Source organism: Lycorma delicatula, chromosome 2 (genome assembly GCF_047948215.1).
Source record: "Lycorma delicatula isolate Av1 chromosome 2, ASM4794821v1, whole genome shotgun sequence".
Lineage (NCBI taxonomy): Eukaryota > Metazoa > Arthropoda > Insecta > Hemiptera > Fulgoridae > Lycorma > Lycorma delicatula.
The window spans coordinates 93,408,526-93,424,808 of record NC_134456.1 but is presented as its reverse complement, the minus strand read 5'-3'; the positions used below and the strand labels follow the sequence as shown (position 1 = coordinate 93,424,808).

The following is a 16,283-nucleotide window of genomic DNA, read 5'->3' as shown; positions in this document are numbered from 1 at the left end:
CTTACCTAACAGCGTGAGCGGACTAACATGGTGCCATACACCACTGGCTTACATGTCCCAACCGCTCACTTGTCATATATAACTAAAATGGGTCGGCACACCCTATCAAATACTAAAAATATATATGACTTCAATAAATAAATTTATATCATCAAGACAGCAATTTGCTGCCACGCCTAAGTCGCTGAATGCCAGCAAGTACCTGTCCACCATTTTATAATGCTTGGAGCCATAATAATTGACTGGTGGTCAGCCATACTCAGGGTTAGCTTCCCAAGGCAATGCGGTAAATCTTTCCCTTAAGTAAACTACGGGTCCCAGTTGAACAAAGCAACCACTCTAGGAACTCCCACACGGTCCAACAATGCAGCTCTCACCACATTGACTTGCTGCTTGTGAGTGGCTAATTTTCCCCTTGACCTCTAAGTTTCAGGGTGGCTTGGTAGGGCAGTCAAACATCAGGTGTTCATTTGACTGGACCATCCCACAGATGCACAGGTCATCAGCTGCCAGGCAGAATCGAAAAAGATATTGGATCAAGTTAGCGTGCCCGGGTGAGCACCCGGGCAACCGTTGCTTTAAAAACGAGCTCGAGGCATACCATCCCCAAATCCTGAATGAACATACAAGGATCATCCCTTAGTCGTGGTGTCCCATTCCAGATCCCATGCTTCCACCGCGAGGCTCTGCAGCTTCTGTATGAGGATGTTTAGGGGAAATCTTTTCTTTAGATATCCCCAAGGAAAATAATCACACGGATTCAAATCAGGGCTGTTCGGGGGCCAGTTCTGTCCAAACGCAAAACGATTAGGAAATCAGTTTGAAATGACGTTTGCATTAAAAGTTTCATGCAGAAAGTCTAAAACATTACCCGTGTGCGGTCTGGCTCCATCCTGAATAAACCACTCGTTTTCTAATTGAAACCCTTTTGCAAGACGCAGAGGAGCAAAATTATGGTACATTATATTTGGATAAATCCACTGTCTGTTCAAAAAAGAATGGCCCTATTACTCTATGAATTGAGATAGCTGCCCGTACCGTAATTCTTGGAGCGTGATGCACCTTTTCATGAAGACGTGTGGATTTTCTGAAGCCCAAAAATGCACATTTTGTTTATTAACAACCCCGCCTAGGTGAAAATGTGCCTCATCTGAAAACCAAACATTGTTCAACAATACGTCATAGTTCTCAGCCCGTTCAGCGAATGCCATTCTTTGAAGTTTGTTGTCAACAGTTAATTTAGACAGCACTGTTATTTTGTACACATAAAATTGCAAATCAGTTTTTAAAATTAGCTGCACAGATGACCTTGAAATCCCAAGTCAGCTGCTGCTTTTCTTGTTGATTTGCCCGCAACACTGCTTTGGCAGCTTCGACATTCTTTGGAGAACAAACATCGGCAAGCCGTTCGCGCTTAATCTTAAATACTGAATCGTCACTAATAAATTTTTCGTTAAGTCCACGTAGTTTTAAATGAGGGAGACCACCGAACCTGAAAATGTCACAAAACCGTCTTTGTGTAAGCACCACACTTTTCGTTTCATTAAAAAACAACACAGTCTTTACGCACTGTTCGTCAATCTTTCTTTGTCAGCCATCTTGAAATGATACACAAACAGCGCACTCGGAAAGAAAAAACTAATATTCATGAACTGCTGTTCATTCTGCCAACATAAAACACAATAATTATTAACCTAAACAATTATTGCCAAAGAAAGTGTTGGGTTATTTTGTGTGTCACTCTGTACATTAAAATAAAAAAAAAAACATAATAAATAATACTTAATTGTTTAACAACTCAAATATTTAATTAAATATACCCTTGACATATACAGTAGAAGCACAACTTAAATACCACTATGAAGACACACCAATTAGATTGTCAGAATACATCACTGCACCAATGCACACTCTTAAGTCAGCTTTACAGATCAATCAATTAGGTCATATTTAAGCATTTGAATTCAGCTTGTAGACAAATAATACAAAACAACTTATCTCACAAAATTATGAATGTATACATATCACACAACTTTACATTTGCATTCTACGATGATCTAATTTTACATTATAATTACTGTACAATATAATACCAACATATTACTGAAAAACTGCTAAATACTACCACCACCAGAATTCTTAACTGAAATCATAACCTTAACACAATCCATAACAAAACAAAATTACTTCACATACAATAACAAATATGCATTCAACCACCAATCAATACAATAATTGCTACTCCCATTGCTGAAAAAATTTTACAATACTTTGAAAACACTTACATACTGTACAACTAAATAATGTTGATAATATTATATATTAGCACTATTACATTGATAATAATACCTCTGTATAAAGGAAACATAAGAAAGACAGTGTTGCACATCCCCTGCATCCATCTGGTGAAAGATGTGAAGTTATACGTTGACCTGTTAATGGACAGGATACAGCTTTTAAGTTATATTCCGGTTTAACTTTTAACTATAGAATACGATTACAACAAATTTACTTTATTAACCTCATTTTGTCTAAAATGTACTCATTTAAAATACACTCATTTTACATTTTTTAACTGGAACTTCTAGACAAATCTAGAATTTTCAAAATGTTTGTACAATACTCTTGAGCGGAAGACAAATTAAAATCTAGGAAAAATCTCTTCAAAAACAGTTATTTTAATGTTTAAAATACTCATGGTCAAAACACCTTTAATAAAGTCTAAATGTCAGAAGAAACTTCAAATGAAAAAAAAGTTTATTATTTATAATATTCTAAGCATTTGGCACCGATGGTATTAATACAATTTGTATAAACTAATGTCTCCATTTACCAACAATTTTCACTGTATGTGTCCTAGCACTTTTGGAGTCACTTCTCCATCATCAGGGAGTTTATTGAAGTTATTAATTTAATATTCATATGTATAAATTCTCTATGTATAATTATAAATAAATTTAAGTTAAAATTGTTATGTTCATAATAGTTGATTGTTGAATAATAAAATAATTTATTCGTCAATAAGATATTAAGAGAATAAGATGTAATATCATGTCCGTAAGATATTTGCAACTATTATCTAGATAGATAATAGTAACAAATAGTAACTGAATATTAACTACTTTAATAAAATCCATGATGATGGAGAAGTGACTTCAAAAGTGCTAGGACACATATATTTAAAACTGTTGGTAAGTGGAAACATTAATTTATAATAGTGTGTTTTTTTTTTTTAATCTTTTTAAGGTCCTTCTCACAATTCTTATAATGTGGGGTATAAGTGGTTTATTGACTTACTATGATGTTTTTCCATATGGTCACCCAGCTCGAACAGATGTCAAGATATCAATTCTCAGAGATTCTTCATGGTTTAGAGTTCCATATCCAGGTAAAAATATAAAATTATTTGTATCAACAGCACTCAAATAGTTAAGAAATTTCTTTAGAATTTATTCATTTAACATATTTATTCTATGTTGTTTTGTCAAATTTACAAATACATTAATTTAACACTAAAAACATTATATTAAATCCTAGATTGATATATTAACTAAACTAACTGCATACCAAGAGGATTTCCTGAGCTTTTCAATTAGTAATTGTGCCAGTTACAACAACTACACCAGTAATTCCACTGAAACAGAATCTGCATAATTAGTTTTAAATGTTCCTTTTAAAGAAAGACTCCCATGTAATTTGACAGTATTAAATTACTAATATGGTGTTGCACAAGGAAACAGGAAATTTTGAAGTAACTTTCTCAAAAGTAAAAAAATGAATTTACAAGTTTTATTGTTGAAAACCAAAAGTAAATTACATGCCGTTAAATGTCCCAACAAAAAAAATTTAAATTTCTAAAAACAATGTCCATAAAATGATAGCCATTCGAACGTATGGTTTCCTGGAAGTGAATGCTTTGATTTTGCATGGCACTTTGAAATACTTCAATGGGAATTGCAGTGATTTCTTCTCAGGTCCTCATTTTCAACTCGGTGATTGTCAATGGGCAAGTGGTGTACTTTACTTTTTAGGTGCAACCACAAGAAAAAATCCCACACCAATAAATCTGGTGATCTTGGGGACCAGTGAATGTTGCCAAACGATGAGATTACATGATTACTAAACAGCTGTTGAAAGGCTGATATTGACATTCTCGCAGTACAGGCTGTGGCTCCATCTTGCTGAAAACCAAAGATTATGAAGATCAGGAAAGTTTTGAAGTTGTTCTCAAAAAAATTTCAAGCATATCAACATGTCATTCATACATTACTGACACTGCATTCCCTATCTCATCCTCAAAGAAGTAAGGCCCAATCACACCTCGCATTGATAGGGCACACCAAACTGTAACCTTTTGGCTGTATATGGTCATTTGTGCAATCGACAAAGGTTTCAGTTGCCCAATATCTGCAATTCTGCTTGTTTACATACTCCCTGATATAGAAATGAGCCTCATTCAACATGGAAAGGTTGTTAACAAAATTGAGGTCATCATTAATCTTTTCAATCAATTTATCACAGAAATATTGTTGCACTATGTAGTCTGATGGTTTCAATTCCTGTACAACTTGAATTTTTTAAGGGTGAAACTTCAAATCACTGTTGGAGTATTTGGCGGACAATTGTTCGGTCTAGATTCAGTGCTGCTGCAAGTTTCCTTGCCGATTGTCATGGGCTCCTTCCAATCGAGACCCAAACTGCTTCAATGTTTTCTGGGGTTCATTGAATTCATTGACCTCCTGGTGGTTTCTTTTTTAGTTTTGAACCTATCTCCTTGAAATTCTCAACCCATGTCTTGATGGCATGGCAAGATGGAACGCAACCAGACGTCCTAAATTGTAATGATGTCAGAATTCCTGATGAGCAGTACTTATACTATCATCGTTCTTGTAAAATGCCGTCATGGCAAATGCATGTTATGTACCGACCCACTGGTCCATAATACTAAATGGCAGGTAGTTGTGCACAGAAGAATGCCACTTCCACCTTTCTACAAGCTCTTCAAGGCTGCCATTACTATCAAAATTTCCTATTTCCCTGTACCAGTTTGTATTACAAAACAATGAAAAAAGATCACTGAAAAAAGGAAGGTATTTCAACTATTTATTTATTATCTCCATAAAAATAAATATGTTATAATTATTTTTTAGTTGAACAGTTTTATTTTGTTAGTATTTCAAAGCCATTACTACTGCGGTCTTTTATCACCAAAAAAAAGTCTACAGAAATCAGAAAACTTCACCAGCATTTCCAAACTTTGATAAAATCACTTATGGAAACCAGTTATTGAGTATGACTTTGCTATCGACATTTTACCTTACTTCACCTTAATTTTCTAGAATGGTACTTCTTGATATGTTCCAACTGTTGCAAAACCATCAATTGTAATTGTATGTATAAAAAAAGTAAATTACCATCTTATCCAGGATTCTGTATGTTTATTTTGTTTTGTGTAGTATGAGAAGTCATACATAAAATTTAATCATTTTGTGATGTTTGGTAATGAAAATGAACAAGATGCCATATGTAGTTTATTATGATTTAAAGCTATAAAAGCTGTTATGATTTAATAGCTGGTTTTTGTTTTGGTTTTGTGGTTATGGTTTTATAGCTTTGGTGTTGTTGAACATTTTTTTAAATGTTCAAGAGTGCTTAAATCTCATCACATTTAATGGTAATATACAACAAAAATGAATTAATAGCCATTTTAACATTTTTTTTTTTTAATTCCAATTGCAAATTTTACATTATGGCTAGTTTTAAGATCATTTTTATGAGTCTACATAAAGCAAATGTTGATTTTTAATAAATGCAAATTTTATCAAGGAAAAACTATTAATACATCCTCTACCAGTTTATATGAATATGTGCTGATGTTACACATGTGAAAAGAGGAACAACTCTGATCAACTGCAGTAAGGAAACTGATGGGTAGAGAGTGAAGCAGGCAAATACCTGATAATCAATACTAACTAATACACTCAAGAATTTTAAAAAGTTATCTGTGTATAAAAGTTTGGTGTCTACAAAATAATCTCATGCAAGTAAACGTATACTGACTTTCAGTGTTTCATTTATATTCTCTACTATTGTTTCAGGTCAATGGGGTATTCCTACTGTTAGTGCATCTGGTGTTCTTGGTATGCTAGCTGGAGTACTTGCTTGTACAGTTGAATCCATCAGCTATTATCCAACAGTTGCCAGGATGTGCGGTCAGTAAGAATAATGGATTTATGAATAACAAATTATTACTCAATTAATTTTATTACTTACACACAATTTATTTCTGAAGATTCCATTTTAACTTTCTCAAAATATTTTTACTATGGGTGCAATAGAAATAATTCAAGATAACATTTTAAAAGTATGAGGCATTTTTGTCAACAGAAGGTCTATATTACATTTTTGTTTGATTTTATCTGTAACTGTAATTACACTGTAATTACAACTGTGATTACTATCATTACAGCGATAATAAAGACTTTATTTCCTTAAGAGTAAAATCCAAAAGAAAGGAAACTGAAATTCTCAGTTTTCCTTATAAGTTTGCTATAGGATGTTTATTATTTTTAAGAATGGCTGTGCCATTTTCAAATGTGACATACAGACACCTACTTATTAAAAACATCAGAGCAGTAATTTTTAATTTTCCCATTTTTGCATAGTTATACTGTACAGATAGCTATACAGTACACTATAAAATGGAAAGTATGTTAATTAGGTCAAAAATTTGCCTGTGAGGTTTTTGTAGATCTTGATGTTCTTATCCTGCTTTAACCAAAACATACAATTTTAGCTTTGAAAAATTTCTGAAGTATGCATGTTGGCTTGATATCCATACTGGATGGTTCAATTTGAATGAAATTTGGCATGATAATTTCTTTGTGTAATTGATTCCATGGAATTTAGGTTACAATTGATCAAGGGGACAGGGAAAAATGGACTTCATGGCTTTCATATCTAAAATTAAACTCAAAGTATAGGTAAATTTTTTCCATAATTTGATGTCCTTAGATAATTAAGATACTTTCTGATGGTGTCTGGTCTTATTCAAACCCCCATAAAAGTATAAGAGAAAAAACAGATTTTTTGGTGGTTTCTGGATTTAATCGCATTCTTGTAGTAATTAGATGATTCCATTAGTGTAAATTTGGTTATATTTGGATAATTTTATTTAGGATGAGGGATAATAAGCCAACCTTTTTGCTTTTTTCTGTCAGTTATTGTTTTGCTTAATATCTTCCGAGTGGTTAATCAATTTTTATAAAATTTTGTACAGTGGTTTCTGAATACAGGTCATTGATGACATTTAATTTTGGTTACAACAGGTCTAGAGATAGCAAGATAAGTCATCATGAAAAAATTTATTGGCTAAAAAAAGTCACATATTAAAAAAAGATTGTTATATAAGCTAACTAGCAGATCCGGCAATGCTTCGCTATTGCTAGATTTGAGTATACACAGCAAGTTTCTCGAACTAAATTTCTGTAGTCGATACAAGTAGCGCCATCTCTCGGATAATCAAGGAACTATGTAGCACAATGTCTGACGAGTGTATGGAAAAAATTTCATCACGTTTCGTCACTCCAGTCTCGAGTTAAATTCGGCCGCGTACTTTGTGTTCATGGTTCATGTGACCTTTTGTAAGCTTGCGACATGGAACGAGAAGCGCGATAAAATTTTGTGTTCGATTTCAAATCTATCGTTGAAACTTATTCTATAATATAGCAATCATTCGGTGATGAACTGCATCTCGTACCACAACATACACATGGAGGAGAGGTTTAAGACGGTAGAGAATCGTTGAATGACGACGAACGAAGCGAGAGACCATCAACAGCTGTTCATGACGAAAACGTTGCGAAAGTGCACGCACTCCTGCTCGAACAATCTCATCTTATCCTTCGAACCATAGCAGAAGAGCTAAACATCGGTAAAGACGCGGTACGTACTAACAGAAAAAGTGAACCGCGAAAGGTGTGCTCCTGTTTAGTTCCACAGTTCTTGACCGAATAACAAAAACAGGTGTGTCTTTCTTGCGCTCAAGACTTCGTTGAAACTGCCGATAGCGACCCGAATTTTTTTGCAGGCAATTGTAACTGGGGTTGAAAGCTGGTGCTTCATGTATGATCTACAAAAGAAGCGTCAATCCACTACTTGGTTGAGTCCTGGAGCACAAAGACCGGCGAAAGTCAGGCAGCAAAAATAAAGAGTGCAAACGATGTTGACTGCATACTTCGACTCAAAGGGTCTGATTCATCATGAATTTGTTCCAATTGGTCAAACCGTATATATATAAATTCTATTTGGAAGTAACGAAATGTCTGATGCGTCGCATTCGTCGAATCCGGTCCGAGTACCGGAAACCGGGAAGTTGGACTCTTTTGCACGAAAATGCCCCGGCACACATGGCAATCGTTTTAACACGTTATTACGGTACAAATCAAATAACCGTCTTATAGAACTTGGTTCAGAAGACTATTTTCAGTTCCCGAAACTCAAGTTGAAGATGAAAGGCCGCTTTTTCCACGACATTCTGGCCATCCAAAGGGCCTGCACTTAGCAGTTGAAGGCGATCCCACAAAATGATTTCTTCAGAGCGTTTGACGCGCTCTACCGGCGCTGCAATTAAAGTATAACTAGGGAAGGATTCTATGTAGAGGGCTGATGTGAGTAAATTCGTTTATCATTAAATCTGTATTTTTATTTAATTTAGTTAGGGAAATTTTCTGTCTGAAAATTGATATATATATAGATTAAATGAACACAATTGAAAGTTTTGATAAAATATTAGAAAACTGAACATTACGGAAATTCACAAAATTTAAACTTTCACTTTATAAAGGTCAGAATGTACATAAATCCAATTGTCAAAACGTTACTACCTTTCGGATTTAATTCAAACTACTCTCTAAACACAGTAGTTGATTCAAAATAACCTTAACTATTTTTCTACTGGTCAGATCCAGGATTTCAAATGCTTTAAACCTGTACCGGACAACGCGAACTATTTTGCAAAAACCCGCCCGTAAATCGGTCCAGTAGTTTTTCAGTCAATAGCGGGCACACATACGAACATTGCCTTTTATGTATATAGAAGAAGAAAGTCTGTTTGTAAATTTGTTTGTTTCGTATCTCGACACCGGCGCCACCGAGCGGGTATAGTTTTTGCAAAGACTTTTCTTTTCTCGTAAATAATGTATATTCTGAATATGAGCCACATCGGACCATAAATTCAATTTTTCAAAATATCTCAACCGCAACTTCATCCAGCGGACCCAAACTAATTCAGAAACCTCGAGGGCGTGCGCACAACAACCTACAAAGTTTCATCGCCATTGGACGAACGGTATAGGAACGCAACAACAAACAGACTTTAATTTTTATATATATGAATAATGTCACTAGAGGAAACATACTATTTTTCAACAGGGTCAAGACTGAAAGTGTACGGATAAATCAGTTATGAATTGCCTTAGTGATTAGGAATTTAGTATTTTATATTGCAACCATAAAGCCTAAATCTTAGTCCCATATAAAATTAATGTCCTGTTAAAAAAAAGCTATTGCTTATGTGGAGCCACCAAAATTGATTAACATTCTTTGTAAGAAAATCAGAGAGAAATGGGATTCATTAAGAAAGATTGTAAATTAGAATTAGTCAAAAGTATGCTGAAGCAAATATATAGTTATTAGAGCTACAGGCTTATTAATATTTTTCCCCCTAATTACCTTAAGTATTAGCCGAAGTTGCATAACTTTTAAGTAAAACTATTTGGCAGATTTTTTTTTTAAGCAAATTTAGTAAATTCAAAGAATAATAGAAATAATGAAGCATATAGAGAGATAAAAATTTACTGAGATAGGCACTACATCTCAATTATTATAAAACATAAAATCATTTAATTTATAAAATGTAGGTAAAAATGTTAAGTTAATTAAATGTAGGCTAAATGTTTTTATTATAGACTTTTAATGGCAATTAATATGTTAGAATCTATTATAAAAAAAAATCAATTGAATCAAATAAATTAATTTTTTCCATTAATTATTTATGTCATTTTATAGTTAAAATTATTTCTTTAGGAGCTCCACCACCGCCAGTGCATGCAATCAACAGAGGAATTGGTACAGAAGGTTTAGGTACTGTACTTGCTGGACTTTGGGGCAGTGGTAATGGCACAAATACATTTGGAGAAAATGTTGGTGCTATTGGAGTCACTAAGGTACAAAATAAGTAATATAATGATACACAATATTTTTAAAAAACAAGTAATTAAATGAATTGTTAACTAAATACGTACAATGTTATATTGAGTACTATTGAATGCATAACACTTCTATCTTTAAATGGATATTTGAAGTCAACAGTACAGTAATTCAATCTATCAATTTTTAGTAAATTTCAATATTTATAACATTACATCAGGTACAAATTATATATAATAATATACAACATAAGAATATAAGACTACATAAGAGAAAAACATTAAAATTACAGAAAAGATAATGTTAAAGTCAAAGTTGACAAAGCAACCTGAGTAAAATGTCACAAGATTTGCTGTTTTTGTCCTTGTTGGCCAGCAATGATATTAGTTTAAAAATAAAAATTTCTGCAATGACAAAACAAATGAAATTCTATAATAAATGTTTTTAAAAACTTATTTCAAAACAATTTTACTCATCTTTGCCAACATCTTAAGTGAGTGGTTAGGTACTATTTATTATTTTCACACTAGCATCAGCTGATGTTCTTACAGGTTATTTTTTAATTAAGCAGACGGATATTTAGAATGTGGTCAAAAAGTGGGCTGGATTTGATTCGTGTCTTATTTATAAGTTTCATGGAGATTCCTATGTCCTGTATAACTTCATATAATTTTGATCTTAAATATTGTCGTCTTCTTCTTCTTCCTATCCTGGATAGATATTAAATCTGTACTAAAGTTAAGCAGAAATTTTTCCTCTTGGTGTATAATTAATTACTTGTTTAACCCATCTATCATTATCCAGTCTAGATAAATGCTGAAGCCAATTCTCCTCAAAATGCACAGTTCATTCATTAAGAGAAAATATATCTAATTCTTGTCTTATATCATCGTCCTTAATTCGGTTCCGTCTAAGAGATTACATTTACCAAACTAAGAAATCACATCTTTACTGCCTGAATGTTTGACTCGGTCCTCGTGTAATCAACCCACACCTCTCTTCCATACATTATCAGAGGGACAGCCATTACTTTGTATAACTTCAATATTGTATCTGTTTTAACTTTATTGCGAAAGGATCTTCTTATTCTTACACATATTTTGAATTTTATTTTCTACATCTATATCTGATCTGAAGCTGATATTGCATCCTAAATATTTAAAATGTGAAACCTGTTCAATCAGTTTGTTTCCAAAATTATTTTTGATCTTATTGTATATTTGCTCCAGAAGGCCATAACCTTTGTTTTATTCACTATATTTTTAAATTATATTGACTACATATGTTATTCAATTTATATAAAGATCTCTGTAAATCTTCTTCTGAAGGCTACACAATAAGCTGATCGTCTGCAAAGAGTAATGTATTTTAAAACAGAAATCTGTTCCTGGATAGAGCAATAAATATTACTTTGTCATTGTCTCCCAGTGTTATTAATGTAAATATTAAAAAGTGTAGACGATAAACTACACTTATACCTGTGTTAGTATCTACCAGTCAATTACTGTTAAAGCTATCATTTATTACAATTTTTATTTTAAAATATAAACCTTTAAACGCTTTTATAAGGTAGAGCATATAACACCTTTTTATCATAATTTCCCAGACCTTCTGCCTTAAAACATGATCAAAATCTTTTTCATAGTCAACTAAATGCAATGTGTGATTCCAACAAACTCTCTCCTCTTTTCAATCACTTGATTATAATTACATTATCATTGCAAGATCCATCTCTACAAAAACCATTTTGTTCCTCACCCAACATTCCATTAGTCAACATCGATGGAATTTTCAGCTTGTGAACTGGGAGTTTCGGAAGAGTCTTGATAATTCTGTTCAGTGGATTCCCCCAATTCCATCCAATTATGAGCGATTTGTGGGTGCAATTAAAGTTAAAATTAAAACAAAACTTCTTTTCCTATCTTGTCCAGACCTGTGATCAGAACCTATATCTTCTCCTCGTCGCTTCAGTACAACATTTTCAACTACTGACCTCAACTTATCATTCACAATAATATAATTTATCATTGATCTAAGACCATGAACCGACCAGGTATATTTATAGATATCCATTTTCCTGAAAAAGGGGTTATTTATCTTAAATTTGTTAAAGCTAGAAAACCTTCTCAGCTCAACCCCACTACTATTCTGACAACTCTCCTCAAACACTAACACCTTCAACTGGTTGGTTTCTGATCCTTGCATTGAAATCTCCATAGAGAACTAAACTATCACCCTTTAAATTTATCACATTGTTTCTGTAAATATTTATAGAATATTTCTGTACCCGACCTTCTTCTGGAGCATATATTCCTACAATAATTATACTATAATCTATAGTGGTTACACCATTATAGATTATATATATGATCATATAGTGGTTATATATAGATATAGATTATATGATCTGTAATGGTTACACCACTATAGACCATAGTATAATCTCCACATTCTATAATTCCCCAAAATTTTGTTTTTCTTTTGGTACAGCAATATCAACTTCTCATCTTTTTAATATTTCAACTAGCTCACTGTCTTTGATTCTGAAGCTGTGTACATTCCAAGTAATTAACTTTATTTATCCGTTATCCCTAATCTTTTATTTTTACATTTCTGGTTATTGTTATTGCCAATAATCCTGTCCTGATTTCTGCTTGAAGGTTGTGAGTAAGAAAAGAGTTCCTCTCAAAGTGCTATTAATGCTTTGTAGAGCAATACTAATGCTACCGAAGAGCTTCTGGAATCACTCTGGGTTTCATTTGGAGACCCTCTAACATCGGGAATTTCTTCCTCATCCACCTTCAAGGCCATTGACCCTTAATTATAATAATTGGCCGTATCAGTCATTCCTTATCCTTGCCAATGTATTTCCTGAATGACTAGTATGTCATTCTTGTACCTGGTCATTTCATTTCCTACTTCCTGCATTTTCCCCAGTACTCTCATTGTCCTCACATTCCATGAAGCTGCCATTATATTCTGTTTTATCTGCTGTCCATAATTCATATCAATATTTTTATTCTGGTTCATTTCTGAATAAGGCAGTCCACTCCAAGGCTTGTTTATTGGTATCATGAGCAACATTTTACTTGGTTGGATTGTTGGTCTGACACATAACCCTTACGGTGGTTAAGGGTTTTAAACAAAACCCTTAACTTGGAGGACCAAGTAATTTTTTGTATGGGTTTTCCCCCTACCCTTTGAAGAACCAACTTCTAAACGCAAGGCAGCAGCCCTGATTTTAGTCCACTCTGGGTCTTTTATTTCCACTATATCTAGTAAGCATTCCCTAATTTAGCACCTGGGGAGGTGCTGATGGTAGATCAAGAACTCCACATGAATTTAAAATCGGTTTTTTAATTATCTAAAATTGATTTCTATTTGTATTTCTAAACTGATTTGATCGATTTAGAGTAGAACAACACTCATTTATATTTAAATAAACCAATGATGTACTTAAAATAAAAATCTGTCAAGGACGAAGCTTTAAAGTTATGAAACCCTTTGTTGCCCTTTTTAATTAAATAAGAACTCAGATTAATCTATAGACTGTTAACATATCTTGAAGTGTCCAATATCTTCCAGAAATTTTCTTAAGAATATGCTTAAAACCTGAATTGCATGCAATCATTTCAATTATCACTGCATGTTATTTATATTGCACCATTGTCATGCAATCAAGTAAATAATTAAAATTTTGTTTTATTAATTGTTAGTTAAAACACTTTTTTTCATAAATGCTTAAAACTTTGTAATGAAAGTCTAAATCATCATTATGTTATAGGTTGGAAGCAGAAGAGTAATCCAGTTTGCATGTATACTGATGCTTTTACAAGGTGTTATCAATAAATTTGGTGCAGTCTTTATAATTATACCAGAACCAGTTGTTGGAGGAATATTTTGTGTCATGTTTGGTATGATAACTGCCTTTGGTAAGTAAAATTAGCAAATTTATTGAAAACAGCACGTTACAGTATAATTGTTAATAACATTAGCCTCCAAATTCAAATGATAAAGTAATTATTATTAACACAGTATTGCTCTTGGCGACACCCTAATTATCAGATTTATATACTTAAAGTAGCACAAAAATATTGTACATTACTATGAATGAAGTGTATTGTCAAATAAGTAAAAACTCTTCCTGGACATGTTAATATATACAGTGAAGGTTATATTCAAATATTTCTTTATATGGTTTATGTTGTTAGTTATGTCAGTTTAAAGCAGGATACTCCAAAATTCTCTTCGATAGTTCATTAATTTAATGTACTTTTAAATTTATAATATGAAAAAATGTATTGAATGAGCTAATTTTTTAATATTGCTGAAACTTCTAGTAGATTTAAATTATTTTCATATATGGTAAATGTATGTATTTTTCACACAAATTTTATACCACATTGGCAAGTTGTGAAGAAATTAAAATATAATTTAAGTTTGTAGCAATGTAAACCTATTTCTTTAGTTGATAAATTTTATGGATTATAAATGATAAAATAAAAATAATTAATTACTACCAGACAGAAGAATTTGAAAGTGATGACCTGCTTAAACTGACATTGTTGACGAACATAAATTCCATAAATGACTTTTTGAATGTTGCTAAAGAAGCATGTTCCTGAATAAAGGGCTACTGATAGTCCACTGTCACCCTGACATCTGTAAATTTCATATAGACTCTTCAATTTCACAAGCACTTGTTTCTTAGCTCTGATAAAGCTTTCAGTATGAATCAACATAAGTAATCCCTGTGCCTGATTCCAAGTTACAAAATTACAGGAATTCTTTGATAAACTTCTTCAATTGAAGATATATAGAAAATTTGCAAGGACACATCTTTAGATTTAATGTCTATACTGTATTAATCCATACTGGTATTGTGAGGCACACACATGTATCCAGTCAAAGTAAATGTATGGGCAGGTACTGTTGGTGGATTATTGATAGGGCCTATATTTATTGTCGGAGATTTAAACGCAGTAAAGTATGAGGGATTGCTTCTCAACCGTATCATTCCAAACATTGTTGGCTCCAAATTCCAAAATATTTGATTTCAACAAGATGGTGCCCTGTCTCACTTCGGTCTTCAGGTACATAACATTTTGAATGTATTTTTTCCTGGAAGATGGATTGGTCGAAGGGGTCAAATAGAATAGAATGGCCAGTGAAATCACCCGAATTGTTAATGTTGGATTACTTTCTATGGGCCCACTTATTGTTCATAATATGCCCCACAAGATATCAATGATTTACAAAATAAAATTTGAGAGTTAGCACAAAATATCACTAGGGAATCATTGAATAATGCAATATCATCCTTTTATAACAGACTGGGATACTGTCAAACAGCACAGAAGGAGGAAATTTTGAACATTTATTAAAATGAAATGCAAGTAAATAAGCAAACATAATCCTTAAAAAATTATTTTTTTTTTTTAAATAAAATTATTTGATAATATCCATTTAATCAATTTTTATAAATTTATTTATTTGTGATAAATAACAGTTCCTTAAATTATCAAGGTAATTTTTTTCAAAATCCAAACTTTATCCTGTCGCCATTTTGGGTATAGACATCGTACCAACATTTTATTTACACCATTTTTCTTGTCTTCAAGAGCCCTTTAAAATGATTTATCACACAAACGATGTTATCATTTAAAATATCTGAGTTACAACCCCTGGGCCATCCTCCAAGGGGTTGAAATTCTGTTTTTTGTTAAAAGCTAAAGAAGTTGACTGATACCTTTTCCTGAAACTTAAAATATTCTGTCTGGAACGTTTAAAGTTGTTGAGGGATTTCCATACTTTTGACTTGCTGTATATATATTTTTTTATTAATTACTGGCTCCTGAAAATACTTTCCATCAGCTCTCAATTATTCATTAACCAGATGTAGTCTCCTCACTATGATATGGCCTCATATCATTGCAAGGACAAATAGAATACAGAAGAGAATATTTTAATATAATTTTTACTACTGATTATATGAGCAGGAACAACTTTTAATTACCTAAAAATTCTCTTTTTTAATAGTACAGTATAGTATATATATATATATATATATATAT

General features: G+C 32.6%; 1 protein-coding gene across 2 annotated transcripts in view; it reads left to right on the top strand.

Moving 5' to 3' along the window:
• LOC142319002 (solute carrier family 23 member 2) overlaps nucleotides 1-16,283 on the top strand; it is a 130,016-nt gene that overhangs the window by 92,266 nt on the left and 21,467 nt on the right. For both annotated transcript variants that reach the window (XM_075355786.1, XM_075355785.1), the window contains exons 7-10: nucleotides 3,247-3,388; nucleotides 6,099-6,212; nucleotides 10,087-10,226; nucleotides 13,994-14,141. In XM_075355786.1, the coding sequence (XP_075211901.1) occupies nucleotides 3,247-3,388; nucleotides 6,099-6,212; nucleotides 10,087-10,226; nucleotides 13,994-14,141 (544 nt within the window). The remainder of the gene's footprint in view (nucleotides 1-3,246; nucleotides 3,389-6,098; nucleotides 6,213-10,086; nucleotides 10,227-13,993; nucleotides 14,142-16,283) is intronic.